The following is a 27,725-nucleotide window of genomic DNA, read 5'->3' as shown; positions in this document are numbered from 1 at the left end:
CTAAAATTTTACTTATCTGGATAAAGGGTTCTCTCTTAGCATAACAGCTTTCAGAGTTTATTAATACAAAACTTAAGGTAAGAAAAAATTAGGAGTGTGAAAACAAGAAAACCTGAACCTTCTTCTGGGATTTCACCATCCTCCATGAGTTGTCGAAAATAATTGTTAACAGTTCCAAGATCACATAATTGGTTGAAAAACCATACTCAGAGTATTTATCAATGGTTTGCTGTCAAATTGGGAGGACATATCTAATGGGGTCCCACAGAAGTCTGTTCTTGGTCTGATACCATTCAATATTTTCATTAACGTGGATAATAGAGTAAACAATGTGCTTACTCAATTAGCAAGACACTAAGGTCAGAGGATTTGCTAGCATTTTGGAGTACAGAATTAGAACTCAAAACAACCCTGACAAACTGGAGAATTGGTCTGAAATTGTCAAGATGAAATTCAAGAAAGGCAAGTGCAAAGCACTACACGTAAGAAGGAAAAATCAAATGCACATATATAAAATGGGGAATACTTGACTAGGCAGTAGTACAGCTGAAAAGGATCTGAGGTTTATAATGGATCAACAAATTAAATATGAGACAAAGTGATGTAGTTGCAAAAAAGGTTAATATGATTCTGTTTGGTTTTTTTAACACGACTGTCATATGCAAGACATGGGAGGTAACTCTCCCACTCTACTTGGACTGGTGAGGCCTCAGCTGGAACAGTGTGTCCAGTTTTGGGCAACACACTTTACGGAAGATTTGAACAAACTGGAGAGAGTCCAGAGCAGAACTACAAAAATGATCAAAGAAAACCTGACCTGTGAGGAAAGGTTTAAAAAACTGGGCATGTTTAGTCTTGAGAAAGGAAGACTGAGGGAGCAGAGGAGACCTGATAAGTCCTCAAATATATTATGGGCTGTTCCATAGATGACAGTGATCAATTGTTCCCCATGTCCATGGAAGGTAAGACAAGAAATAATGGCCTTAATCTGCAGCACGGGAGATTTAAGTTAGATATTAGGAAGAACTTTCTAAGTCTAGCTAAGCACTGAAATATGATTCCAAGAGAGGTTGTGGAATCCCTGTTATTGCAGGTTTTTTAAAAAAAGGTTCAACAAACACCTGTTGTGGTATACTAAATATACTTGGTCCCATTTCAGTGCAGGGGGCTGAATTAGATGAACTCTTCAGGTCCCTTCCAGTCCTACATTTCTATGATTCTATGAAAAATGAAGTTTATAAACTAAGCCGCACTCTAATAGGACCGTTTATCTCTTATCACCTTACACTTACAGATCCTGTTTTCTAGACAATAATAATAAGATATTCACTTCTAGTGATCAGACAATCTACATATTTTTTTTTTTTGGAGGGGGGGACTGAAAAATTCTTCAAAGTCAAAAATTTGTCTGGGTTTCTAACAATGATTTTTTTATAGTTTTGGCCCTCTTAGGTGAAATTAATGACAAGTGTATATCACTGCTTGAAAATGCAGCATTCTTTAAGCCAATCATGCCTCTCCTCCACCCCTTCGTTTCTTTTTGGTCTTAAGATGTCTTAGCTTTGTGATCAATTAAAAGCAGCAAATGTATTACTACCTCAATTATAAGAAAAAACAAGCAATGAAAAGATAGGTTACTCTAGAAATTAGACTGCTTCCACATGATTAATTGGGTCACAACACATATCCTATCCTTTTCACATATGTGATAATCTAAAGATTACATGTAGCAAGGAAATGAAGAAGAAGGGACATTATATACATACACAGTGTGGATGAGTTACATTTCCAGTGTTAACTTTTTGGAATGTCTTGACTTTTGACAGTTTAATTTTGTAACCAGAAAATTCCATCAAAACTAGACTTTTTTGCATTTAATTTTCTTGTTATGTAAAGAAGAAAAAAATTAGAGAGAAAGATCCTAGGTCCCGTGGCCTTGAGAGTTTACAAGATCCACTAGCTGTGACAACAGAGCTTGAAAGCTCCTTGATTTGATAAAAATTGCAGTCCTGCAGAGCTGAGAGTGAAATCCTGCCTTCACTGACATTAGTGGCAAAACTCCCTTTGACTTTAATGGGGCCAGGATTTCATCTATTGACTCTGCAGGCGTGCCACAGAAAGTGTTTGTGAAAATAAATCTTTGGGATGATACCAGGCCTGGACAATTTCAGCCACAAAGGGATTTGTTTGGGAAAGCTATGAAAAACTGAAAAAAGGAAATTCAGAACGGACATTTCCTCAGTCCCATCCTCTCTCTGCAGTGGTTAGCAGAAGCTGACTTTGAGATCGAGGGTCTGTATTACCTCATTATCTGATGTGTTCAATATCAGCTCATTATCTGTGTGGTCTGAATTTGAGAAGACTGCATGGTGTTCTGTAACAATTATTGTCCCCCATAGTAAATTATTTTTTTTGTTAGTAGCTGTTGAAATATTGTCTGAAGCTCTATGAGAAACATTAAGCACTTGCTAGTATCAGTTACACAATCCTCTATTGGTATTTCCTTTCGAACTTTTTACAGTTAAAAAACAACTTCACTATACATTGAGAGTTTAGAAAAACAAAATGCTTTAGTATCACAACCCCTCTCCCCTAATTTAATGGATAAACAAGAATGGCCTGGGTAACCGTCAAAGATAAATAAATATTAACTCTTCATCAGTTGTTGAACAGTTTTAAAAAGCCAACATGAAGATTCATTAGCTCTTAGTGCATATGAACATGCTCAGAAGGCGATGAATGTGTTGCCTAGCAACAGTGCATTTTACATCCCTCATCATCCCCAAAGATGGAGCAGTTGGGTCAAGCCTCTCATTAGCAACCCAACAAGGGTTTCCAGGGTTTTGTTATGTTTGTTTATTTTGGGTTTGTTTTAATTATTCTGTTTGAAAAAGATGTTCAAGCATCCCAACAGAACCTCTTTTAATAAGAAGTTTAAATATGCTACACAAAGATCTAACTGTAGCAAAAGCTGCTATTCCCCAAACCAACAGGATTTATGTGCACATTTACACGTCCTCTGCAATTTGGTGATTTATTTTTAAGCTACAAAACAATTAGCCTCTTTAAAAAATGATGCTTTGATTGACTGGAGGAAGGTGGGGGGGAAACAGAATCCATTATTCCCCCTTTCCTTTCTCCCTATCTGAATTTTTTAATGGATTTTTTCCCCAAACAGCTCCTTTGCTACAGCTGCTAATAAAATTCTCCTGAGATTAGCACAATAAAAAAAACTATACCCAAACAAAACAACACTTTACAAGGATTATGATCCACAATTAAAAAAATCCAATTCTCAATTTAACAACCTGGTTGTAGAACATTGACCTCGTATCAATGGCTCTTCATTCATGCCTCACTTTCTTAACCTAAATACAGATTGCATGGCAGAATTCATCTACCTTAATCATACAGTATTAGCGAGAGTAAGATCCTCTCATCACTGCAGACAAAAAGCAAATGGAACTGCAATGAGTTTTCTAGGTTTTACTTCAAAAGTTTACAACACTGGATTCATAGGACTAGCTTTTCCAGAGTTCACACTCCAACATTTCCCATGTAGGCATCTAAATGAAACGGCCAGTTTTTGAAAGAGTTCAGCACGGAGCAGTTTCCAGCGAGAACAGTGAGAGCTGCTGAATGCTGAGCACTCTTGGAAATCTGGTTACTTCATTTGGGTGCCCACATGAGTGGGGCTTTTTAATATTTCGGCCCATGTGGTTCTGAACACTTATGAGAATCTGGTCCATATGCTCTATAAAACTGCATGTGCTTCAGCATCCTAATAAACTTGTAGCAAACATCCCTCCAAGATTCTGTCCACAGAATGTATTGTAATATGTCAATTTCCCTAAAGCCATGCTCTGCTATTAACAGCAGCAGACTTAGAATAGTGCCATCGAGTATTACTTAAGACACTTTTCAGACAGCCACATCAAGTTCAATGGATTTTTACACATAGTTTCTAGATGAATAAGGAGAACATATTTTGCTTTTGGTCATCTTCCCCCTTTCACCCCCACTTTTTTCCCCCTCCGAAAGACAGGCAATAATGCATCGTTAGATGAATTTCCCAGAAGGGTGTCATTTACCACTAAAATATTTCATTCCAGCAGTTGAAAACCATAAAAGAGTGAATGTCCTCTAGAGCCTCATAATCCCCTAATAACGGTAATAGATCTTGTGTTATTATTCACAAGTGACCTCTCAGTCAGACGATTGGTTGGTTTCACACACAATGTAATAACAGTTTTTGCACAACAAGACAATTCATCTGATTAAAAGGACTGTATAAAGTCGTTCATGAACAGCATGTGTCAGTGCAGCTCAGTAATGATTTGATTTAAGACAGCCTGATAATATATGCACCGCTATTCATTCTTTGGCCTTTTAAAAAGATTTCATAGAATCATAGAATCATAGAATATCAGGGTTGGAAGGGACCCCAGAAGGTCATCTAGTCCAACCCCCTGCTCGAAGCAGGACCAATTCCAGTTAAATCATCCCAGCCAGGGCTTTGTCAAGCCTGACCTTAAAAACCTCTAAGGAAGGAGATTCTACCACCTCCCTAGGTAACGCATTCCAGTGTTTCACCACCCTCTTAGTGAAAAAGTTTTTCCTAATATCCAATCTAAACCTCCCCCACTGCAACTTGAGACCATTACTCCTTGTTCTGTCATCTGCTACCATTGAGAACAGTCTAGAGCCATCCTCTTTGGAACCCCCTTTCAGGTAGTTGAAAGCAGCTATCAAATCCCCCCTCATTCTTCTCTTCTGCAGGCTAAACAATCCCAGCTCCCTCAGCCTCTCCTCATAAGTCATGTGTTCTAGACCCCTAATCATTTTTGTTGCCCTTCGCTGGACTCCCTCCAATTTATCCACATCCTTCTTGTAGTGTGGGGCCCAAAACTGGACACAGTACTCCAGATGAGGCCTCACCAATGTCGAATAGAGGGGAATGATCACATCCCTCGATCTGCTCGCTTTGCCCCTACTTATACATCCCAAAATGCCATTGGCCTTCTTGGCAACAAGGGCACACTGCTGACTCATATCCAGCTTCTCGTCCACTGTCACCCCTAGGTCCTTTTCCGCAGAACTGCTGCCTAGCCATTCGGTCCCTAGTCTGTAGTGGTGCATTGGGTTCTTCCGTCCTAAGTGCAGGACCCTGCACTTATCCTTATTGAACCTCATCAGATTTCTTTTGGCCCAATCCTCCAATTTGTCTAGGTCCCTCTGTATCCTATCCCTCCCCTCCAGCGTATCTACCACTCCTCCCAGTTTAGTATCATCCGCAAATTTGCTGAGAGTGCAATCCACACCATCCTCCAGATCATTTATGAAGATATTGAACAAAACCGGCCCCAGGACCGACCCTTGGGGCACTCCACTTGATACCGGCTGCCAACTAGACATGGAGCCATTGATCACTACCCGTTGAGCCCGACAATCTAGCCAGCTTTCTACCCACCTTATAGTGCATTCATCCAGCCCATACTTCCTTAACTTGCTGACAAGAATACTGTGGGAGACCGTGTCAAAAGCTTTGCTAAAGTCAAGAAACAATACATCCACTGCTTTCCCTTCATCCACAGAACCATTTCTGGACTTTCTTCCAGAATGTTTCAGAACATTACTTCAACACTTTTCAGCTGGTAAGATATCTAAAAACTGATCAGATATAATCACTCATCTCGAACAATAAAACAGGCTTTCAGGCTTCTGCACTAGGGTAGGAGAAAAAACAGAAAAAGCAAAGAAAAAAGTGATCCATAGGCATTATGAAAAGAGAGGTGGAAAAGAGAGTGGTTATTGCAAAACTGGTTATTGCAATCATTTTTACTATGAAAATTTCTGCAATGCTCCATTAATTTATTATATATACTGTAGTGTCAGTGTCAAAAGGTATTTCAAGATTGAAATGGAAGACCTGTTTTTGAGCCCCAGTCACTCTCATGAAGTAGAGTTAAAATAAATGCAAAACCTAAGGAAGAGATGTAAAGTCTATGCAGCTAAATTCAAGCAATAAAGATAGGATTCTACTCAGAATCCTCTCCCTGATCCTCTTCCATCTTGCAGCACATCACTGCCACATACAGACTAGACCTGAATCATGAAGTATCTCTAGCTTTGCACTAATCATCAGCACCACAAAGCAGTGGAATTACATCAGCAGTAGAACCACTGATTATTGTGAATACTAAAACGGACTGCACAAAATTCCTCCTGTATCTTTTCTTACAGCTAGCTAGCTTTTTATACTGTATTCATCACCATGGCATTTGAGCACCTCCACAAACTCTTCTATGTCAAGAGTATCCCACCACTTTGCTCCATTCTGCATCTCTTCATTCAATTCTACCTATACACCAATCACTCTCTCTTCTGAATCCTAAGTCTTGTCAAAGCTCACTTAGACCTGTTCAGATCAGGGTTACGACGACATGATGCTAAGATCAGCAGCAGCAGCAGCCTGTCACCTATCTATAGTAGTCATCTAAATGTTTCTAACATCAGCGGAGCTGAAGAGTGTTAGTAATGGTTGCAAAATTTTGGAAAATGTCCCTAGTGTACTAGAGCTTTTGTCTCCTACTCCCACTCATAACTTTCAGACTGTCGTGCCTCCTCCTATTGCAGCACCACCTGTATCGTGATCAGTGGAACTGGAGTCAGAGGATCCATGTTCCCGGGTCGGGTGGGGGAGTATTACTGAGGAAACACTAGGAAAACACAGAATGTGAGGAGTGGGCAGGAAGCAATGCAGCCAATTGGACAGAGCAGTCTTCACGATTTATTAAAGTTCCACTTATTCAACTTACCCTGCATTCAGATTCACCCTGTACTAATGAAACACTGCCTCGGTGGTCTGGCTTCAGACTAGCTGCTACCTCACTCAGGGGCCAGTCGCCTTCCTGCTCTCTCCACCATGCGTGAGGTGCTGGTCACCCCAACCCATTAAGGACTCACTGCCATTCTCCAGCGCCTTTCAGGCCCTTCTTCCTGGACACCATTTTGAGAAGCTAAAACAAAACTCCAAAGTAACACTAAAAGCGCTGTTAGTAGAGGCTGCTAGGACTTAGGAGCCTTTCACTCTGCTCCAGGGGTAGTCACAGGAGCCAAAGTTCCTTTCTGCAGCCCTCTTCAACTGAGCTGTTTTAGCCCTTTAGAGGAAACACCTAGCCTCTTCCCAGCTGGATCTGATAACTGAACAGAGCAGATTGGCCCCAGGCCTCTGGCTTTTAAAGGGACAGGCTGCTCTTATACCTCCCTTACTTGGGAATAGCCTCTAATTAATGCACTGTGTGCCAACTTCCTCTGTCTCCTTCAGAGTTTTTGAGAAGAGAAGAGGAGAATGCATGGACATTCTACTTCTGTGCTTTAGCAATTTTTTTTTGTAATAAGCCTTTTCCCTACTCCTGCCCTCTGAGATCAGTTTATACTGAAACCAGCCACCTGTGACAATCTGGTCAATTTTCCCTGTAGCTAAAACAACCAAGGGTTTATCTGCCACTGAGGTTCTTCTTAGTGTATGCGCAACATGCCTCAGGTGGCACATGACCAGGAATCACCACCAAATCTGGTCTGTTGGTTGGATCCTTAGTCTCCGTGGCTTGGGCCAGGTACCAACGGGGAGTGCAATATGAACGCTGATCTATGCCCCCTTGCCACTGAGTTGAAAATGACTAATGGAACCCTGCAAAAAGGCCATTCTGATATCCTATGTTTTGGAGGCAAATGCAAGATCAATGCCTGGAATGTTCGACCATTGTCCAAAACAACTAAAGCTGTCACCCTTGTCAAGCTGTTGAAAAGCTGGAGTATGGACATCTGCACTTTATCTGAAGTGCGCTGGCCAGGACATGGTGAAAAGAAAGTTAAGGACCATATGTTTTGTCGAGGCTGGAGTGTCAGGTTGCTGATGGGTTGTATTTTTGCCTAATGCTCAATGAGCATTGCAGGGTTGGCAAGAGATTAATGAGCAACTTATCAGCATCTGATTCCATACCAGCTATGGGCATCTTACTTCCATCCCAGTGTGCAGACCCACAAACACCAAGGCCAATGATATGGCTGCAGATAATTTATTTTTTTAAACCAGCAGCTACAGTCAATCTGTAATGACACTAAGAAAAAGATATAACCCTGGGTTACTTCAAACCGCAGGTAGGAAACAAGGATACGTGAGCAAATACTCTTTGGAAGTTTGGTATTAGGCAGAAAAACAGGAATGGGTAGTGACCACTGGAATTTGAGTCTGTCACATGTCATGGTGATGCCTGACTCACTCTTCACAAGCAGACCTGATACAGCCCCAATGGTTTCCCTAAGGCTGTTGTCGATCATGTCCTCATTGGAGATCAACAGTATTAGTATGCTGAGGTACTGGTACTGAAATTCACACTGACCACTGGCTTCTGCTAACAAAAATGTGCCACCAACTTTGAAGACAGACAGTTAATAGGCCAAAATTAGTCCAATTCAACCAACATATTTTATTACAATCAAGCTATCAGATGGCTTTCTATTCTGAATTGCTTAAAGCCACTGAAGCATTGTCTTGTTAGCTCGTTTTGGTAAATCACAGTGGATGGTGGCCGATCTGGTCAGACAAGAAGCAGTGCACATTGATCTGGTTATTAATCTGGATAAAACTAAGTCCCTGGCCATTTTCATTTAGCAGTCTCCAGTCCCAGATTGCAAACAACTCAGTATTAACCTATCTGGATAGGACAGTGAGCAGATGGCAACTGTCAAATATATGAATAGCACCACAGACAGTACTGGAAGATGCTCAAAAGATGTGGATACTTGGATAGCAGCATCTGCTGCCACACTTTGGGCCCTTCAGAATTTGCCATGAGGCTGCAGATCTATAGGATCACAGATATACTAACTATTGTATGGAAGTGAAACATGGGTATGGAGGAAGACTCAAAAACATCAAAATGACATTTTCAGTTCTCATTGACTTCATTGGCTCCGCCATATCAAGTGGCGGGACAAGATCAGATCTGAGGATATTCAAAGTTGAACCCAGCAACTGCCTCCATCAGCACTGCTTTGGTTTCAGTGACTTTCTTGGTATGGACATATTAGAATGGAAGACCAACAAATTCTGATCTACGTATACCAAAGAATGTCACTATACATCCGGAGATCAGGTGTGCACCAAAAGCTTCATTGGCGCAACAAAATTATCAATCATGGACGTAAAATGAATGTACAGCTGGACCACCTTAAGCACCTTGCCAGAGGTCAATCCAGATGGTTCTCTGCATCAAGGAAGCCACATGCCTTTGCGATTTGCCATAATGAAGAAAAAAATCTCCCCACCCCTAGAATAAAGGCACCAAACCTCTACACACCATTTTGCTGGTTATATTCTTCACCTACTGTAAACTACCATATACATTTATGAAGACACATAGAATAGCTATCCCCAAAGCCACTTAGTTTCCCTAAAGATATTCTAAGTTACTGGCACGCATTCTTCGTAAAAGCTTGTTTGTATTCATATACCTGCCTTTCCCCCCACCAATATAGGTAGTCCAGAAAGTTCTTTGTTAACTACTTTCCTGTGAATGAAAAAGAAAAATGGCTATATTTTAATTTAGCAATTTCCATTTCCAAATTTCCTAATTATTAAACCCAAAACCCAAATTCTTTCTTCTTCCCTTCAGGTATCACTTATCAAGACTGTCTATGCAGAGCACTTAAAAATCCCACCTATTCAAACACTCAGGGCAAGCAGAAATTTTAACTGGGCAAGTGGAGCCAGGTAGCCAGTGGTGCTAATCTCCCGCACATCCAGGAAAGCACCAGTGGAAGAAGCACAGCCCTTTATAAAAAGAGATAGGGACTGAAGATTCATTTACCTGGGCAGGACAGAAGAAAGCCCTGGAGGGGGAGGGGAAATTGGAGGGGGAAGGGAGAGCATAGAATTCATTAACTAGGAAAGAGCCCAGGATTTACTAACTGGGAGATTATGTGGGGTGTACATATCAGAATTGGTTTTGATGTTTGGAAGGTAGAGTTGGCAGATTTGATTAACTGATGTAGTACGAAAGTTCAGGGATTATTTTACTTGGGAATGCAAAACTACTTAATGGATGGGGAGAACTGATTTTTATTTAGGAATGCAAAATGGATTAGTTGCTATACACCAGATGACTACCTCGCTTCCACGCTCAACCCTAGAAGCACTAGTAACACACTGGGAACGTGATTCCAGTGTTGTAGATGCATAGGATGGACTGTTTGGTCCAGTCAACCTGCTTTGAACCATTCCATGAAGCTGCTGTAGCAGCTCCTAGCTAGTCTCCCCTTCTGGCCCTTGGCAACTGAAAAGGGACTATGGCTAAAATATTCCTTGTCATGGTGACCCCCATGTCCCTTTGGCCCAATGAGCAGCCAGCATAAATGAGAACAGCCTCAGGACTGCTCTAATTTATGCCAGGCACTGGCCCGGAGGAAGATGGCCCCAGGACTGGGGAGGCGCAGTGGTGGTTTAGTTCCATCTTTGCTTCACTCCCCCAGCGCCACCTCTAGCTTGCACTCTGCACAGCTCAGCCAGACCAAACAATCTGGCCCACAGTCTGTAAAAGGCCTTGGGATCTTTTGGGATGAAAAGTGCTATATAAATGTACAATGGTATTATTATGCAACCCTCCATACAAAGCATTCGCAGCTCCCTGGCAGCACTCGTCTAGAGACCAACAGGGGATACATCCCCACAAAATTAAACACCACAGTATACTACTTGTTCCAAGTTTTAAAAGATTACCTACAAGAATGACAACTGTAATACTATTATGCGATACTTGTAAGAAGATACTTGAAGTAAGATATTTTACATTCTTTGCAGAATAGCATTTTAAAATTTACAATAATCTAAAACAAAAAGTCACTGTCTGCACAGTGCCTGTTTGCAGACCAAATCTGACCCAATTAGAGAACAACAAATAGTTATGGTTTGAGTTTCAGGTTTTATGTAGTAATTCCCAATCCATTTGGACCCACCAAAAGCTAATGTAATTTTAAACTTCGCTTCATCATTGTGATAGGTCACTGGAACTACTTGTATCCAAATATTCCACAATATTAGCAGAGGTTATTCCCCTAGCCAGGAGGGCCCTCCTACTTACAGTGAAGACAGACCACCTAATCTAATGTTTGATGCTGCCTCTGTCAATCTTTACTATATTAGCACACAAAAGCCTATCCTTAAGGTTTCGTCATACAGTAAGCAATTGCAAGACACTTCATATTAGAAGTTACAGTCTGGGTCAAATTCTGCTCTGCCACACCTCTATGAATCCGGTGTAACTCCACTGACTTGCATTTAAATTTCTCTCGGAATCTGTTAAATTGAAGTCAGTGAAGTTACTCCAGAATTACACCAGAATCACTGAGAGCAGAATCTGTCCATAGGCTTTCAACTCAACTCATTCTGCTTAGGTATTGCAGTCTGCAGATTTCTGTAGGTTAATATTCTCTCTCTTTCTTTTTAAATTATTTCTTTATTGAATTTTGAACAACCATATTAAAAGGTTAGAAAGTGAGGCATTAACATTCACTGTTTCAAGCTGTGGAACGTACTATTATTTATCACACACACAGCTCAGCTACAGAGCATCTAATTCAATCTGCTGCTATGTCATGTGCCCTATATTTAAATTTGTTAGTAAACACATGTACCAATCAGAGAGAGGATTATATGCTATTAGGGTTTGTTTTAAATGCTAAAACTTAACCCATGAATTGCCTTGCAAGAAGAAAACAGAGTTAATTACTATAAGGAGGAATGTAGTGTATTTCAATCAGCTCAGTTTCACCTTCAGGTACAATACTGCTTTAAATTTAGTTTGCTTTTGCTTAGCCTGCTCCTTCAATCTGGTTACATATTTCTGATTTAACTGAAGACCTACTTTGGAAATGGATTTCCATTTATTAGACAACTGTTGCCAAGAGAGGTATGTCAAGGAAGCAGACGTCAGCAATATAACCCCCTCCTCTGCTAAGCAAAATAATGCAACTGCCTTAAGAAACATACCCAAATACAATGTCCTATAAACTTATCCATCACCGCTGGCTTGAGACCACAATATTGTGTCTGGCCACCAACTTCTGTTGCCTATAAGTTTTACACTCTGCCACTGTTATCATTTTGATCAGCCATTCTCCCCTCACTTATATTACAGTTTTATATGCAATGTACACTATCCCAATATTATTGGTCAGTGCTTTTGTGCTGTTCCTAGCATGCCAGTTTTAAAACCACGTGTATGCTTCCTGGAGTGAAGCATTAGATTTTTTTTTGTTTTAAATGTGGCCTGATTCTGGTTAATACATCAAAGTTTTATTGTGTGAATAAAGTAAAAACATTTGCCCCATCTCTCCTGTAACTGATAGCTCATACGAGCCACAGAGGAATGAGGTTTGCCTCTCAAGCATAAGAATTGACCATGGAAGATAAAGAACCATCTGAACCCTAGTTATCAATAAAGGTCTTTTAGCTGACAATGTATTTCATATAAAAATTCTGAATCCATTATAGCTCACATTTTTAGATTAAAAGAAAGATTCTGTGATAAAAACCAGAGACCTTCTGCTAATAATAAATTCAACAATGAAACACTTTACAATTGAAATACCTGAGTTTTTCAAATCCAAAATGCATTTTTATAGCAGCAAATACGATGACCTGGGTTTATCCCATATTCTGATCCATGACTATGAGAATAATTTATAACAGACTGCCACTGGCACAGTGCACATTACAGTACAAATCTTTGTATTTCCCATTACTCAGCCTCAAAAGCAATTTTTATTCCCAACTGAAGACCTCAAGCAAAGGCATGCGAAGCCATTTGAGAAGGAAGGTTTAAAAAATTCCCAAAGTTCCCACTCTTCCCCAAAATAGTTTACATTTATCTGTATTGAATTAAGTATAAACAGTACAGTTTACAGTATAAACCTTCCTCAAAGAGACACCTGCAGACTGCAATTCCCACCAAGCAGCACCACCACCATGGTGGTGGAAATTGTCTAGTTAGAGTCACTTTGGGCTTTTGTGTCGCAAGTTGATGTTTTTTGGGTGCAAAAGACTTATCAGGAAAATAAGTCTTGGGCAGAGGTGGGCAAACTATGGCCCACAGGACTGTCCTGCTTGGCCCCTGAGCTCTCGGCCAGGGAGGCTAGCCCCCGGTCCCTCCCCCGCAGCCCTGCTGTACCACCAGCGCTCTGGTCCGCTGCTCCTGCTGGGCAGCAACCTCCTGCCACTCTGAGTGACTTGGTAAGGGGGGGGTGTTTCCATAAGGGGCAGGGGGTCCTGGGGGTCAGTCAGGGGACGGGGAGGTTGGAAAGGCATGGGAGTGCCAGGGGACTTGTCAGTGGCGGAGATGTAGATGGGATCTGGGCAGTCAGGGGACAGGGAGCAGGGGGAGTTCAATAGGGGTTGGGGTCCCGGGGGGGGGGCAGTAAGGTGACAAGAAGTGGGAGGGGTCAGATGGGGGGAGGGGCCAGACTGTTTGTGGAAGCACAGCCTTCCCTACCCCGGTCCTCCATACAGTTTTGCAACCCCGATGTGGCCCTCGGGCCAAAAAGTTTGCCCACCCCTGGTCTAGGGGTAGGATTTCCAAGTCATTGTTTTCCTTCCTCTGTATACTCAAGGTCTTTGCAACCAGGTATGACACAATCTAAGGGTGATATCTGAAAAAACAAAAAAGCAAGGGTATTTTACACTGAATTGTTAGACAAGGATATCTTTTAGGATTGGAGAGTGCAGGTGAGGGAAGCAATGGGAGTCCAGAGCCACGTGGCACAACAGAGGCAGATTCCAGCAGACCCTCTTGCCACAGCAATCTGAGGAGCCCCCTTTTGTCTAACACCACTAGTGTAAAGTTCTGACTAGCTTACGTCCTTTTTGTCTTTACTCTGTGATATGCAGCTGCTCTCTAGAAGGCAGAGAGGGATAGATATAACAGTTGAGAAGGACTACGAACCTGTTGTGGTGCAAGGGGCGGGAGTCACTGGCATGCAAAACTACAGTAAGAGACTACGAATGATTAACAAAGCAATCAGTTAGGGTGGAGCAAGATAGCTGGGAAAGAAAGAATGGTGCTTTGTTTTCTATGTTTCTCTTTCTCTCAATGGGACTACTCTGGTGCTAAAAGTTAAGAACATGCATAAATCTTTACAGGATTGGGGCCTTAGACTGTAAGCTCCTTGGGGAAGCCTGTGTTCTAATATCTGTTCAATATAGCACACAGCACACTGAACAAATAATAAAAATAATTATCAAATCAAAGAATCAAATCCTTGTCCAAAGGAATGCTGTCGGTTGGCATAACTGCTTCATGTTAAAATTTTCCTAACACTGCTTAGTCAGAGCTAGCCTGCAGACTACACAGCTTATTCTGGGAACTCTGCAAATACCAATTGCTGTCCAGTCTCTGTGCAAATAGTGTTAATTTGAATCTACAACTACCTGGAACTCTCTAGAATGAGACAATGATAGCTCAATGATAGCTGAATAAATTTTGTGCACAGCACGACTTAAGAACTTCAAATGATAATAAAATGAACAAAACATAGCACCTCCCTGTTTAATTCACACAAATGCATGGAAATACTACAAGGATGAAATATCATATAACTTCTTTCCACTCCCACTGATGGCTACATGGAGTTTGGAATGCACACTAGATGAGTTTGCTACAGACTGAGGTGAATATAACCCTTAACTTTGGTTTGCAATTTTGTCTACTTCTCTTTATTGCCATGTCTCTTGCTAATGTATTACACCCATCGTTTACTTCCAGACTTAATCAGCCTTATGGACATAGAAGTGGCAGCAAACTACCCCTCCATATGCACATAGATCTTTTTCAAAGCACTGTACGTGTGGGTTCCCTCTTGGTAGTCTGAGAGAAACCATGAGTAAAATGACTTCAGATGGTTATCCAATTCCTGGAACCTTAACTACATTGCAGAGCCATGCATCCAAAGGCCTTTTTGTTGATTTACACATAAATAATACATTTTATTCTTTTTTCACAGTAGCGAGCTTGCAGTTCATGTAAATTAACACATTCTACAGATTCTTCCATGCCCACACAATGCTCATAAACTTGATGAGTAACTCCAGAACAGGAGTTTGCAATCTTTTCCAGACTGAAAGCCATATTTTTTTTTAAATCTGTTGTCATACGTCTGAGAATGAAAGGGGTCAGCTAATATTTCCATGTGACCTGGCCAGCATATTTGAGGCCCAATACTTTTAAATCTGCCAAAAAATATAAATAAAAGGAATGTTTAAAAATGGGGGTTTGAAGTGATGTGTTTTTAAAATATATATATTTCAAAAAAAGGGATAGGAAAATTAAAAACAAAGGAAAAATCTCAAAAAACATGGCCAAACACAAATACAAAGCTACAAGGGGAAAAAAAGACATGAGCAAAAGAAAAATACCAAACTCAAAAGAATAAAAAAATCCAACAAAAAACAAAAAATATTTCATATGCCCTCCAAACCCATTGCATATGCAGCCCCCTCCACCTGACAGACACACACACACACAAACACAGAATAAGAGAAAGAGAAAAAGAAAAAGACATAAGCACAAAGAACACTGAGAAGAGAAAAAGAAAGGAAGATGAATAGTAGGAGTTCAATAGGCAACACAGTTCTAGTACCAGTACCAGAGGTACAGTTACCTCTGAAGGCACTGCATGATGGCCCTGATCAAGGAAAGCACTTAAGCATGTGCTCAAATGTTAGTACTCAAGTAGTCCCATTCAATTCAATGTGACTAAATGCTTCACTGGATCAGGACCAGAGCACCCAGCATCCTACAGAAACAACAAACCCATACTCCTCAAGCCACATGTTGCCAAATCCTGCTCTGAAGGACGTGCAAACTAACATTTGAAACAAAAGTCCATTTAAGAAATAGACAAATAAAGCTGGCCTTTATGTTACAGGAACATCTCAAACTTTTAAAGGACTCTCTCTTGCTTTCCAACAATATATCACCATCCAACATCTTGACAGATGAAAGGAGATGTGACAAAGTCGGTCTGTCAGTGGTGCTTAACAATGATATCAGAAAAGAGCCCAATGTGCGAGTGGCAAATCTTCCCACACTGCAGATTGAAGTTGAAGTGTATTCTGCTTCCTAGCTCGCCTGTGGGCCTCAGCCTCTGATGGCTCTCTGCAGTGACTGCACCAGTCTAAACCCAGCTTCTCCAAACTGAACTCCTGTGGGCAGGATTTTCCCATTTGTCAGTGAGAACACTGAATTTCTTGAGGCTTTGCTTGACCTTGTCACCGTAACAGAGTTTTGGCGTTCCTCCACGTCGTGTGCAGTTCTTAAGTTGTCCATAGAGCACAGCCTTCAGGAGATGATCGTGAGGCACGCACTCCATGTCTCCCAACCAGCAACATCTGTGAGCGTCCAGCATAGTCTGCATAGACTGTAGGCCAGTTCTGTCAAGGATCTCATTATTAGTGATTCATTGGTGCCAAGTAACTCCAAGCATTTTTCTAAGACAGCGGAGGTGGAAACTGTTCAATCTCTGCTCCTGCTTGGAGTACGCAACCCAGATTTCACAACTGTGAAGGAGGGTACTAAGGACACAAGCCTGATAAATAGACACCTTTTTGTTCAGGGTTAGCAACTTGTTGTTACAAAGACATGAGGTAAGTTTGCCAAAGGTAACTTAAGCTTTGCTGATTTTAGCATCAAGTTCCCTATCAAGGTTAAGTGAACTGGTAAGAATTGAGCCAAGAGAGCAGAAGTGATCCACGTTGTCCAACATAAAAATATGAATATTTTATAATCTACTGTATTGTCTTAGTATAATAACCCTGATTTAAATAATACATACATAGGACAATCTGCTGTTATGATTGCTAAATTATAAAGCCTAGTATCTATTTTTGTCTTTCAATTTATGCAGATATGTATATGGATATTGTGAAAAACCTGGCTTGAATTTAGAGGGAGTGAAGCAGATAAAAAGATAGCACAGACTATTCAGGTAATTTTGAAATGTAAGTCTACAGACATCAAGGGACTCTGAGATCATCATAGTAACCACAAGAGGGCTGTGATTTAGGAGGTCACGACAAGCCCAAAATGGCTTAGTAGACTTTTCTCAATTTTCTTGCATTGTATTCTTCGTATATATTGGGTAAGACTACAAATAAAAGTCATTTTTCTAACTTTGCACAGCTTACAACTAAAAAAAGAAGAGAAAAATAATCTAAAAAGGGAGATCATTACAAAAAAGTGAATGTGCTGAAGCATAAACACCATATAGTTTGAAAAACCTTTTTCTAATTAAAGTTTCCAAAGTTATCACAAGAATATGCTCAACACCATTTTGGACTTAGTCCCCAGAACATTCAAATAGACATATAGCTAAAAGCATATACTACTACTTTGCACTTTCATAACAGTTCCTATTAAAGGTCTCACAATGTTTCACAAACTTTAGTTAATCCTTACTACTTCCCCTGAGAGATTAGCCCTCTTTTACAGACTGGAAAAATTGCAGCACTACTGGCCCAAATTCACACAGCAAGTTGATGACAGAACCAGGAACAGAAGACATATCTCCCACGTCCTCATGATATGCTCTAAATATTAAACCAGTGAAAACAAAGGGCTTAATTCTCCATTATGTCACACCAATATTAGACTGGCATAACACCACTTCCAACACCGTAACACTTTAATAACAATGCTTTTATAGTTCCAGTGATTCACGACTTATAAACAGCAGATTCAAGACTACCACCACTATGCAGCCACCAGAATGAAAAAGTCACAACTCTCAGAACTCATTCTTGGAAAGAGGCTATTTTGGTTTATTTTTTAAAAATCTTATTTTATTGCATTCCACACCCTGAAAAACATTCCCGAAAAACTAAAAACTCTTCAGTTACTGCACAGCAGTAAAAGATCTCTCTCTTCACCAACATTAAATAAAAAAGGCTAGTGAGAGATTTTACACAGATACAAAGAGCACTTTAGGCACACCACCCATATGCACTCAATGAACACTGCTGGTGGAAACACAACAGAGCAATCCATTAATGGTCAGATTTTACCTGAGAGGAATCTGCCTTGGCTATGTCCACAGTAGCACTCAGTACTCCACGAAGACTCTCTCCATTTTCTTGAACCAGGAGGTAAGCAAGTAGAAGGAAAACGTGAGTGGGGACTTGATTCATAATAGGTAGCAGTGATTTAATGGAAGACAACCAGGCAGACACTGCAGACTTCTCTTTCATGTGCTCTAGGATCCTCCAGGTTGTATACAATAAATTGTACGTACTGGTTATAGGAAAGATGACCTTGCAGGATGACTGGAAAACACAAACAAATAAGCATTATGAATGGTTAAGTCCAAATCTTGAAAAACAAAAAAGTAACAAATCCAAATTTTGCCCGCCTAAACTTTTCATTTGAGATACCCTATTCCTTAAAGAAAAAAAATTAAATTAAATCATCACTAAATCTCTCTTTACTTGCTTGTCCATGGGTTCTGTCACTAAAGAGCAACATGATTCAAATTCACTGTTCTGAAGTTCCCCTCCCTGCTTAGCAGCAATCATCACTATTCCTGCTGGTAATTATGGCTCTATTTCCCAACTGAAGTGGAGAAAATGAAACTGGAGTATATTAAAAGTACCTTTTTCTGACAAAGTGCCTGCCATTTTGGAGACTGCCTCATGTTGCTTTAAACTGCCAGGTTATGAATTGAAAGAGAAAATGTAAATTACTCGTGACCTGTTATGCTTTGGTTTGCTTTTTTGCATTTCATCCAGCTTTGGACAATAATACTAAACTAAACACTGTTATTTTTTAGTTCTCATGTTCCAGCACAGGTGTGGTTGTGTAATATTTGGGTTGGAAATAACAGGGAAAGATTACAATCCCAAGAAGAATCTGTTAGATATTTCTTTTTTTAAATCACTGAAAAGTTTCAATGCATATTAGAGTTAATTAAAAGACAACACTAATTCAGAACCTAAACTACCTAACATTTTTTATTAAAACTGGATTCTCTTATAAAAGGAAATGTTTTCCAAGTGGTCTTCCACACCCAAATCTAGATTATAACTGAGAGGCAGCCTTAGTGGAGGAAGCATTTAGATGCAATACATTTTATATATGAAGGAAGGAATTTGAAAGGAGGTTTCCAGCTGGAAACTAGAAATTGACCCATAATTCAGACTCAGTCAGGGACAGGACCTGTTCACCCTTGAATTTCGAAGTGAAAGAGATATTCTGTATGAGCAGCCATAGCAGTTCTACATAAATCTTCACACCTTAACTTTAATCACATTGTTTAATGTAATGTAAATTTATTTTGATTAATGAGAACTATAATATCCCTGTACTTTAAATGACCTTTTTATAATAGCATTTAAATTAGAATTAACTCTTACTCCAATATTTATTCCATCAGTTATTGTATGCGAAAAATTCAACAACCTGCAACCCACTGTCCCTTTCTCGGATGAGATTACTTAGAGCCAAATTCTCCCCTCAGATGCACCCAGGGGTCTCCCATTTACTTCAGCTGTTGTCACAAAGGCTGATTTAAGATCAGAATGTGGCCTGATGAGGAAGTTCAGGATCAGTAGGTTCTATTGTTAGGGGCTTGATCCAGCAGGATATTGGCTTATTCAGCTCCCTCAGGCATCTGAAAATCAGGATCAGTCCCTAAGAGGTAATTTCACCATAGCTGAAACCAATACTAGAATTGAGGGGTATAGGTGGTTATACCCACACCTCAAATTTCTCACTACTGCAAGTTGAATAAAGGAAAATAAATGCTTTAAAAAAGCTGGAACACCCTAAGTGCTTTGTGGTTTAGAAAGGAAAAATATATAATCACTGCCATTCCAGTCTGAGGACTGCTCTGGACAGAAATCTAGCTGGGCAACTTCCACTGGAACTGTGCCAGCCCTAACAGAAAATATACCCCTTACTAGCAGAGGCCGATCAGTTTTGTTGTTGCATTTTTCAAAATATTTGAAAAAACAAAAAACAAAACCATAGTTCAGGAATGTTTTCTACTGAATCCGGTGATTCAGATACCGTTCTCTGGAGATATGTTTGTTTTCCTTACCATTAAACAGCAGGAACAGTAGTAACCTACACAGGCGTATAACATTCTCTCCCAATGACTTACTCCCTTTCTGACACATTGCTCTCTTGGGAAGAGAGGGGAGGGAGTCTCAGCATTTAATCGGAACAATTTCTGAAATGAACAATGAACTGTGGCGGTAATAATTTCTTCATAATAACTATATGCTGTGGAGCTGGAAAAATACAAGCCCTTACAGCACTTTATGTTACCATGATTCTCCTCCCCTCTAGAGAATCATGTCCCTTTCCCCTCCACATTTTTTGGGAGTGCAGGAGAACATTGTTTATTCACAGAAAATTTGCCAGCAAAGTTTAGTCATGGCTAGCATTAACATTCAGCAGCTCCGTATTTGTTTACTGCGCTCTGACAATGTATATTGAGGTCTGACAATGTGTTCCATGTTGCACTGTGCAAAGACTATGATGGGATGCCTGTCCCAAGGGTTTACAATCTCATTTAGACAGACAGTAGAGACACAGCATACATGTGCCAGTGCCTTTTACTAAATGAAGTAACTGTTCAGTTGTATGTCATAGTAGTGAAGGACATAACTAATGAAGATTCTTCTGTCTTAAGTGGTAAAGGCTTGTGCTGTCAGAGAAGGAGGATTCAAGTTGTAGCCCCATGTTGCTACGATTTGTGAGCAGCAAAGCAGAAGTCAAGTAGTTGTAAGTGCCCACAAACTGGTTACAATATACTAGGTGGGCAAAGAATCTTTTTTTATGTTTAGTATTGATTGATTGAAAAATTGTGTCTGCAGTGGCTCATTACTGAGGCTTCACTGAAAGAGAGAATTTATAGGAGTATGAATGGAGAGAGGATTCTGGTTCAGAGGGAACAACCCAGAAAAAGACTCAAAGAGGCACACGAGAGAAAGATAAATGGAGCTGGTAAAGTTGGGCAGAGGAAAGGGGGATTCTCTGATTGCAAGCCCTGGAGGCAGGGACTGTTATTTTTATACAGCATCTGCCACAGTGAAGTTCTAATTCTTATTGGGATCTCTGAGTATTAGGGCAGTCCATTTTTTAAATCACAGGAAGAAAGGAGAGCAGAATATCAGGCATGAGCAGAGTTAAGTAAAGCCTTGAGGGCCTGTACTAGGAACCTCACTGATACAAGAGGTGACGGTTGCCAGTTAAGGATCAAAGAGGGGATGGGATGTGATGTGATCTGGAAGGGAAAATGCTATTCACACAAACATTCTGAGTGGGCTGGAGGACACAAATTAGAAGCTCAGAGACCTAGCAAATTAGAGAAGTTGAGGCAAGAGATGAAGATGACACTGATAAGGGTTTTCCCTGTAGGAACAGAGCATAAAGCATGAAAAAGTACACATGTGGAAAGTCCATTGAAGATTATATTCTGTTAGAGATTTGACCCTGGTGCACAAATTCACCAAGCATGTGGGAACACTAAAAAAATCTACATTTCTGGTCCTAAAGTTAAGGAATATCATATCATCATGACACTATTTAAGTCCATAGTACATCTACACCTTGAATACTGCATGCAGTTCTGGTCATCCCATCTCAAAAAAGATATAGTAGAAATGGAAAAGGTACAGAGAAGGGCAACAAAAATGATTAGCTTCCATATGAGGAGAGATTAAAAAGACTGGACTGTTCAGCTTACAAAAGAGATGACTAGGGGGGAATATGATAGAGGACTATAAAATCATGAATAGTGTGGAGAAAGTAAGTGTTATTTACCCCTTGACATAACACAAGAACCAGGGTTGATCCAATGAAATTAACAGGCAGCAACTTTAAAACAAACAAGAAAGTAGTGCTTCTGCACACAACACAGTCAACCAGTGGAACCTGTTACCAGGGGATGTTGTGAAGGCCAGAACTATACATGGGTTCTAAAAAGAATGGGACAAGTTCATGGACGATAGACCTATCAATGGCCATTAGCAACCCTTTGCTCTGGATGTTCCTAAGCCTCTGAAAACCAGAGGCTGGGATTGGGGGGGGGGGGGGCGGGGGGATGGATTACTTGATAATTGCCCTGTTCTGTTCATTTCCTTTGAAGCATCTGGCACTGGCCACTGTCAGAAGACAGGATACTGGGCTAGATGGACCATTGGTCTGACTCAGTAGGGCCATTCTTATGGTTTTTAAAAGCTACAGGTTATCACACATCTCCATAGCTCATCAGCCAGTACAGTAACAAGGTTTCTGGAGCCTTGAGGAGAAAATCTTGGATACAAGTCCTTAAAACATGTCCCCTAGGAATATCTAGGGAGCTATCCTCTAGGATATATGGATATTAGATGCAGAAACCAGAAGAAATGGTACGTTTTGCTGTCTCAAATGCACCACCAACCTGACTAATCTCCAGAAACAGTTGAAAACAGCTGTAAAGAGGCAAATGGAGCCTAACTTCTACAGTGCTAAGGATGTGGCGGGCAGCTCTCACCTATCCGCAGAACATTTGGATGGAGATTTTCAAAAGAAGGCTGGATAAGTCATCTGTCTCGGATGATTTAGACAACAAATCCTGCATCTTGGCAGGGGGTTAGACTTGATGACCTTTGTGGTCCCTTCTAACCCTATGATTCTATGAACATACGGATGGAGTCTAGAGGAGAGCAACAATAATGACAAAGGATTTTGAAAACCTGACTCATGAGGAAAGGTTAAAAGAAACAGGCATGTTTAGTCTTGACAAAAGAATACTGAGGGTGGACCTGAAAACAGCAATCAGGTCTGTTAAGGGCTATTATAAAGAGGATGGTGGTCAGTTGCCCTCAATGTCCACGGAAGGTAGGACAAGAAGTAATAGGCTTAATCTACAGGAAGGGAGCTTTAGGTTAAATATCAGGAAAAACTTTCTAACTATAAGAGTAGCTAAGCACTGGAATAGGTTTCCAAGGGAGATGGTGGAAATCCTCAGCACTGGAAGTTTTTAAGAACAGGCTGGACAAATACTTGTCAGGGACGATCTAGGTTTACTTGGTCCTGTCTCAGTGCAGGAGGCTGAACTTGATAACTTCTCAAGGTCCCTTCCAGACCTACATTTCTATGATTCTGTGTGGGAGGGAGGGAGAGTTCTCAGGCTCAAGATCATGTATCAGTAAATAAGAGGGGAGCAACAAGTACGTACAAAAAGATTCCAAGATGATCAGTTGACACCATAATAGGTGGTACTTTTATGCCCCCTTTGCCTTTGTTCTCCCTCCCTTCCCCAACAAAGTGGAAAGAGAAGAAAAGAATGGTGGTTGATGAGACTATACTGTTACAAGGAAAGGGATGAATAAGAGTACCATAAGCAAGAGTCTGAAGGAGGCAAAAGTTTTGCGTTCTATTGAGCGCTGCTATTTGGCTAACAGCACAGGATGAAGATGTATTTATACCTTTACATCTGTATGAGCTGATATAAGGCTGTAAAAAAAAAAAAAAACAACCATACAAGTAGAAGCGATGCCCAAGAGCAAAATTAGTTTTTGCTGCCTTCCCAGTACTTCCCATTTTACTCATCTTTAATACACGTGTTGACAGTTTCCATGTCAAGTTTAAAAAGAACACAAACACACACATCACCTTTAGAAGTCTCGAATGTAAATTACTGCATGTAACAACGCAGAGAAACTGTTATATTCCCCCTAACCCAATCTGCCCCAAAAGAAGGGAAAAGCCTCAATTAAACCTTTACCAATTTCTTTTTATCCTTTATGCCCTCCTGCTGTACCATTTCCAAAAGATTTATAGCCAGCTGTTGCCTAGTGGGGTCAGAATCTTCCTCCGATATGCAGTCCTCAACTGCTGTTGAAGATAAGATCTGCAACACAGGCATCACCAAGATGATGGCTGTGGCTGGAATTTTCTGAGTTTCTGTACAGGAAAGGAGCTTGCAAGCTATTTGAGCAAGAGAAAAAAATTAGGTGGAAAAAAGAGTTATACTTTTCAGTATGACATACATATTTTCTAGCAAACACTCTGGTCAAGCACAGTAACAGTCCCCAAAAGAGTTGCAATATATATATACATTATACTGCCACAGTGCAAACTACTTTCCTGATAAGGACCACATCACCAAATTTACATTTCATGCCCTTTATACCAAGCCACCTGAGCACCTTACATTAATAAACACGGAAATGGAATAGAACAGAAACCCCTGCTTGTTAATGTATCAGCAGGAAAAGTCTATTCTCTATTACTAAACCAATAAGTCAAAAGCCCAGCCAAACAAATAAGCTATACGCTGTGCCCTCAAGATTGTCAAATGTGAGATGAGAAGAACTGTCAGAAGTAACAAAAAGAAAAGGAGTACTTGTGGCACCTTAGAGACTAACCAATTTATTTGAGCATGAGCTTTCGTGAGCTACAGCTCACCCTGTGCTAAGGCTATCCTGCTGCTGGCTAGAAAAATTTAAACCCCGATACAAAGGAAGAACAAGCCAGCAGATGCTAACATCCATGACAGGAAAAAGGAGGGGAGAAAAAAATCTGTTTTCGCCTTTGGCTCCACCAGATCAAACTTTTATTTTTAACAACAAAAAATTACAGCTTAATACAATGAGCATTCCAATCACTGCATCTAACCTCAAAGAAGACTGACTACAAAAAGAAAATGTCTTAAATTTAAGGAAACAAAACAAACAGGAAACCATGATCTTGGAAACTGGATATTCCAAGTAGAACTTTACCTAGGTTTAAGATAGGTTTCTGCTGACACGCTGGAGACTGTAGCAGAAGTAAACCTAATCCAATTATGGCCTGTTCAACTGGAAAGTCCTGAAGAGGCAGAAAAAAAAGTGTTGTTTGAAGACTTCAGTTTTGAGCCAGATTGGGTGTGAAATAAACAAACATATCAATATTGCATGCCTTTTTTATGCACACAGTATATACTGAACACAGTGTACCTGTTCAAACCTTGCAATTTAAAAGCAGCAACCTTTCAAAAAAGGTAATCAACTGGAAGCATGAGGTCCAATACAATTCAAGCCTTTTATTAAATAGCCACAAGATTCTGATTAGTTTCTCTATAATTTGGTTTAACCTATACTGGCCAGCTCCCTACACAACAGTCTACATTGAATCTAACCAGTCAGCACTAAAACATAGTAGTTGAGATATGGGGACTTCATAAATTTTAAATTTTCTGTTTTTTTAGTTTTGCAGCGAAGAAACAATAACAACAAAATTAAACCCAGGCTTCATATATCTACCATGAGCAAACACTATGGTAAAAGCCTTATTAGTTTAGATAAAACAGTTCAATGTCTATGTACTCGACATAGGCCTAGAAATCTTCAAAAATGGGTGCCTAAAATTAGGCTCCTAAAACCATATTCTAGGGACCTAAATAAGTACCTGGATGTCTAAAGTGCTAAGCATCCTCTGTTGGTGTCAGTAGGATCTTCTGGGTAATCTGCATTTTTTAAAAACCTGTGCTGGCAATTTTATCCATAATATACAAATTTCTGTGAAAATACTGGGCCTGAAGCAGTGAAATTCACAGACAGCGGCAATCTGAACTCTACAATGGTCAAACTCTGCTCCTAGATCATGTTTCTAATAGGGTGGAGCGATTTTCTCTAGGTAGCAAAAAACTTTTGTCACTTCAAAATAAAGCTACTTCAACATTAATAATGAAAAGTTATTTAGACTTCCAATACGCTAAAAGTTATTGTGAACTGTTTTAGACATATAGCCCAATCTTTTCAAAAATGCATTAGGCTCCTAAGGCTATATTTAGACACCGAAGGCTGAGATTTAAAAAACACCTATACAACTTAGGAGCACAAGTCCCAGTGATTTGAAACTGCAAACCCTGATTGAGGATTACAGCCTGATCAAAACATTTCAGATTTCTTAACTTGTAAAAATTCAATATATTGGAAGATGGTGCTTGTTGCAAATACAGGACATGTTATTTGCTTATGAATTTTCTATTAACTTTGTGTTGGTCTCACAGGGAGGATAATGAGAACCTTCGATTGACTTTTTCAGCACAGATGAGCATTTTAAACAAAGATTCTTAGCAAGAAAAAATAACTGCATATATAGATCCACTTTGAAAGACCACCTTTAAAATGGCAACAATCTTTCCATTTAATGTAGCTTTTTGTATCTTCTCCCAAATTCTTACCTCTTGCAAGAGCTCAACATTTTGCTCTATTAAGCAAATTGTAGATGAACATTCCCCTGTCACATTCAGACAAATCTCACAGAAGCACAGAATCTGCAGACAAAGCTGGGATAACTGGACTTTCCAAAAAACAGGGTACCGAAGCAGACTGCGGAATAATTCTTCTAGAAAGAACAATGCTTCCGTGATTTGTGGCAAGTCCTTTATCTGTCGAGAAAAAGAGATAGCTTACAACACATACACACACACTTTTTTATTTATTTTCCTTCTCCCTTACATGATGTGTGAAAGAGTTTCAATTTCTATAGCTGGCTCTAAGAGTTGTATAACTTTTTCATTGCGAACTTTTCTAAGAACCTTGCAAAAAACATATTCAGAGATAAACTACCAACCCAAACATTCTATGCCTGATGGCAGGATCAGCCTTGAAACAGACAAGCCTATCTGCAGTTTGAAACTCAGCAGTAAAATCAGACAGAAACTTAAAGAATTAACAAGCACTGCCCTTTTCCTTAAGAGGGACAACAGGCAGACATCCTTGGTTTTGGGTCCTTCATTCCTGATTTGCTACTGCATGCAATTCAGTTCCTGAGCTTCTCTGGGTTAGTGATTGCCAAATAGAACAAGTGGTGCAGAGGTTTTCTAATGCTGAAATTTTCTTATTATTGAGATTTTCCCCCCCCCATCACTTTTCTTATTATCTAATCTTGATTCCAACTTCAGTCTCCAGAGGTAGCAAGTCAGTATCTTATTCCCCTGAAGCACCAAGTAAGTTTATCTACAGAAAAAAATTGTATTCTAGTGTCTTGACCAAAAGTGTCATTCTATATTTGGAAGCAGTGCAGAAGAGGATTCAAATGGCAGGGTTTCTCAATAGGTTAATGTGTTAGATAGGAAAGATGTTCTGCTCTTGCAAATTCCAATTCCAACCAAACCCAGCTGTTCTAATCAAAATTCTGGAGCTGCTGTTATGAATAAGGTTTTGATCTCACCCACATTGGCATTTATTGCAAAGGATTAAGAACAATGAACCATCTGCTCTAATCAGGAGCCTTGTGTCTGCTGAATTCATCAAAAGGAAAGTCTGCAGGTGACCAGCTGAACCCTTCACCAGTGGTTGCCACCATAAGACAACAAAATGATTACGAAGCTTTCAGCATTTATGCAATACACAGTAGTAGGACTAAACGAGGGGCTAGATAAAGAAAGGATAAAAAGGGCTTGGGGATCGTAGAAGGAAGAAAGGACAGGTTATGAAAACAAGCTTATGAGTTCTTGGGCCAAAGATTTTCCTAGCTGCAGTGAAAGACACACTGTGGACAAGGGGACAGTGAAGAGAATGTTAAGCTTAGTATACATTTAAGAAAATATAAGTGATTTCTAGCAAAACAGAGTTTACTCCTATAGTTGTGTGTTTTGGTTTTTGGGGAATAAAGCAGGTTCATAACTATTTTTCT

General features: G+C 40.1%; 1 protein-coding gene across 3 annotated transcripts in view; it reads right to left on the bottom strand.

Annotated features, from left to right (window-relative positions):
- The window catches only part of FOCAD (focadhesin), a 200,530-nt gene that overhangs the window by 119,671 nt on the left and 53,134 nt on the right, over window positions 1-27,725 (bottom strand). For all 3 annotated transcript variants that reach the window (XM_048849366.2, XM_048849367.2, XM_048849368.2), the window contains 4 exons: window positions 26,269-26,475; window positions 24,824-24,911; window positions 23,827-24,029; window positions 18,119-18,376 (listed from right to left, as the gene is read on the bottom strand). In XM_048849366.2, the coding sequence (XP_048705323.2) occupies window positions 18,119-18,376; window positions 23,827-24,029; window positions 24,824-24,911; window positions 26,269-26,475 (756 nt within the window). The remainder of the gene's footprint in view (window positions 1-18,118; window positions 18,377-23,826; window positions 24,030-24,823; window positions 24,912-26,268; window positions 26,476-27,725) is intronic.

This window comes from Caretta caretta, chromosome 5 (genome assembly GCF_965140235.1).
Source record: "Caretta caretta isolate rCarCar2 chromosome 5, rCarCar1.hap1, whole genome shotgun sequence".
NCBI classification, from domain to species: domain Eukaryota; kingdom Metazoa; phylum Chordata; order Testudines; family Cheloniidae; genus Caretta; species Caretta caretta.
This window is presented reverse-complemented; position numbering and strand designations above follow the sequence as displayed.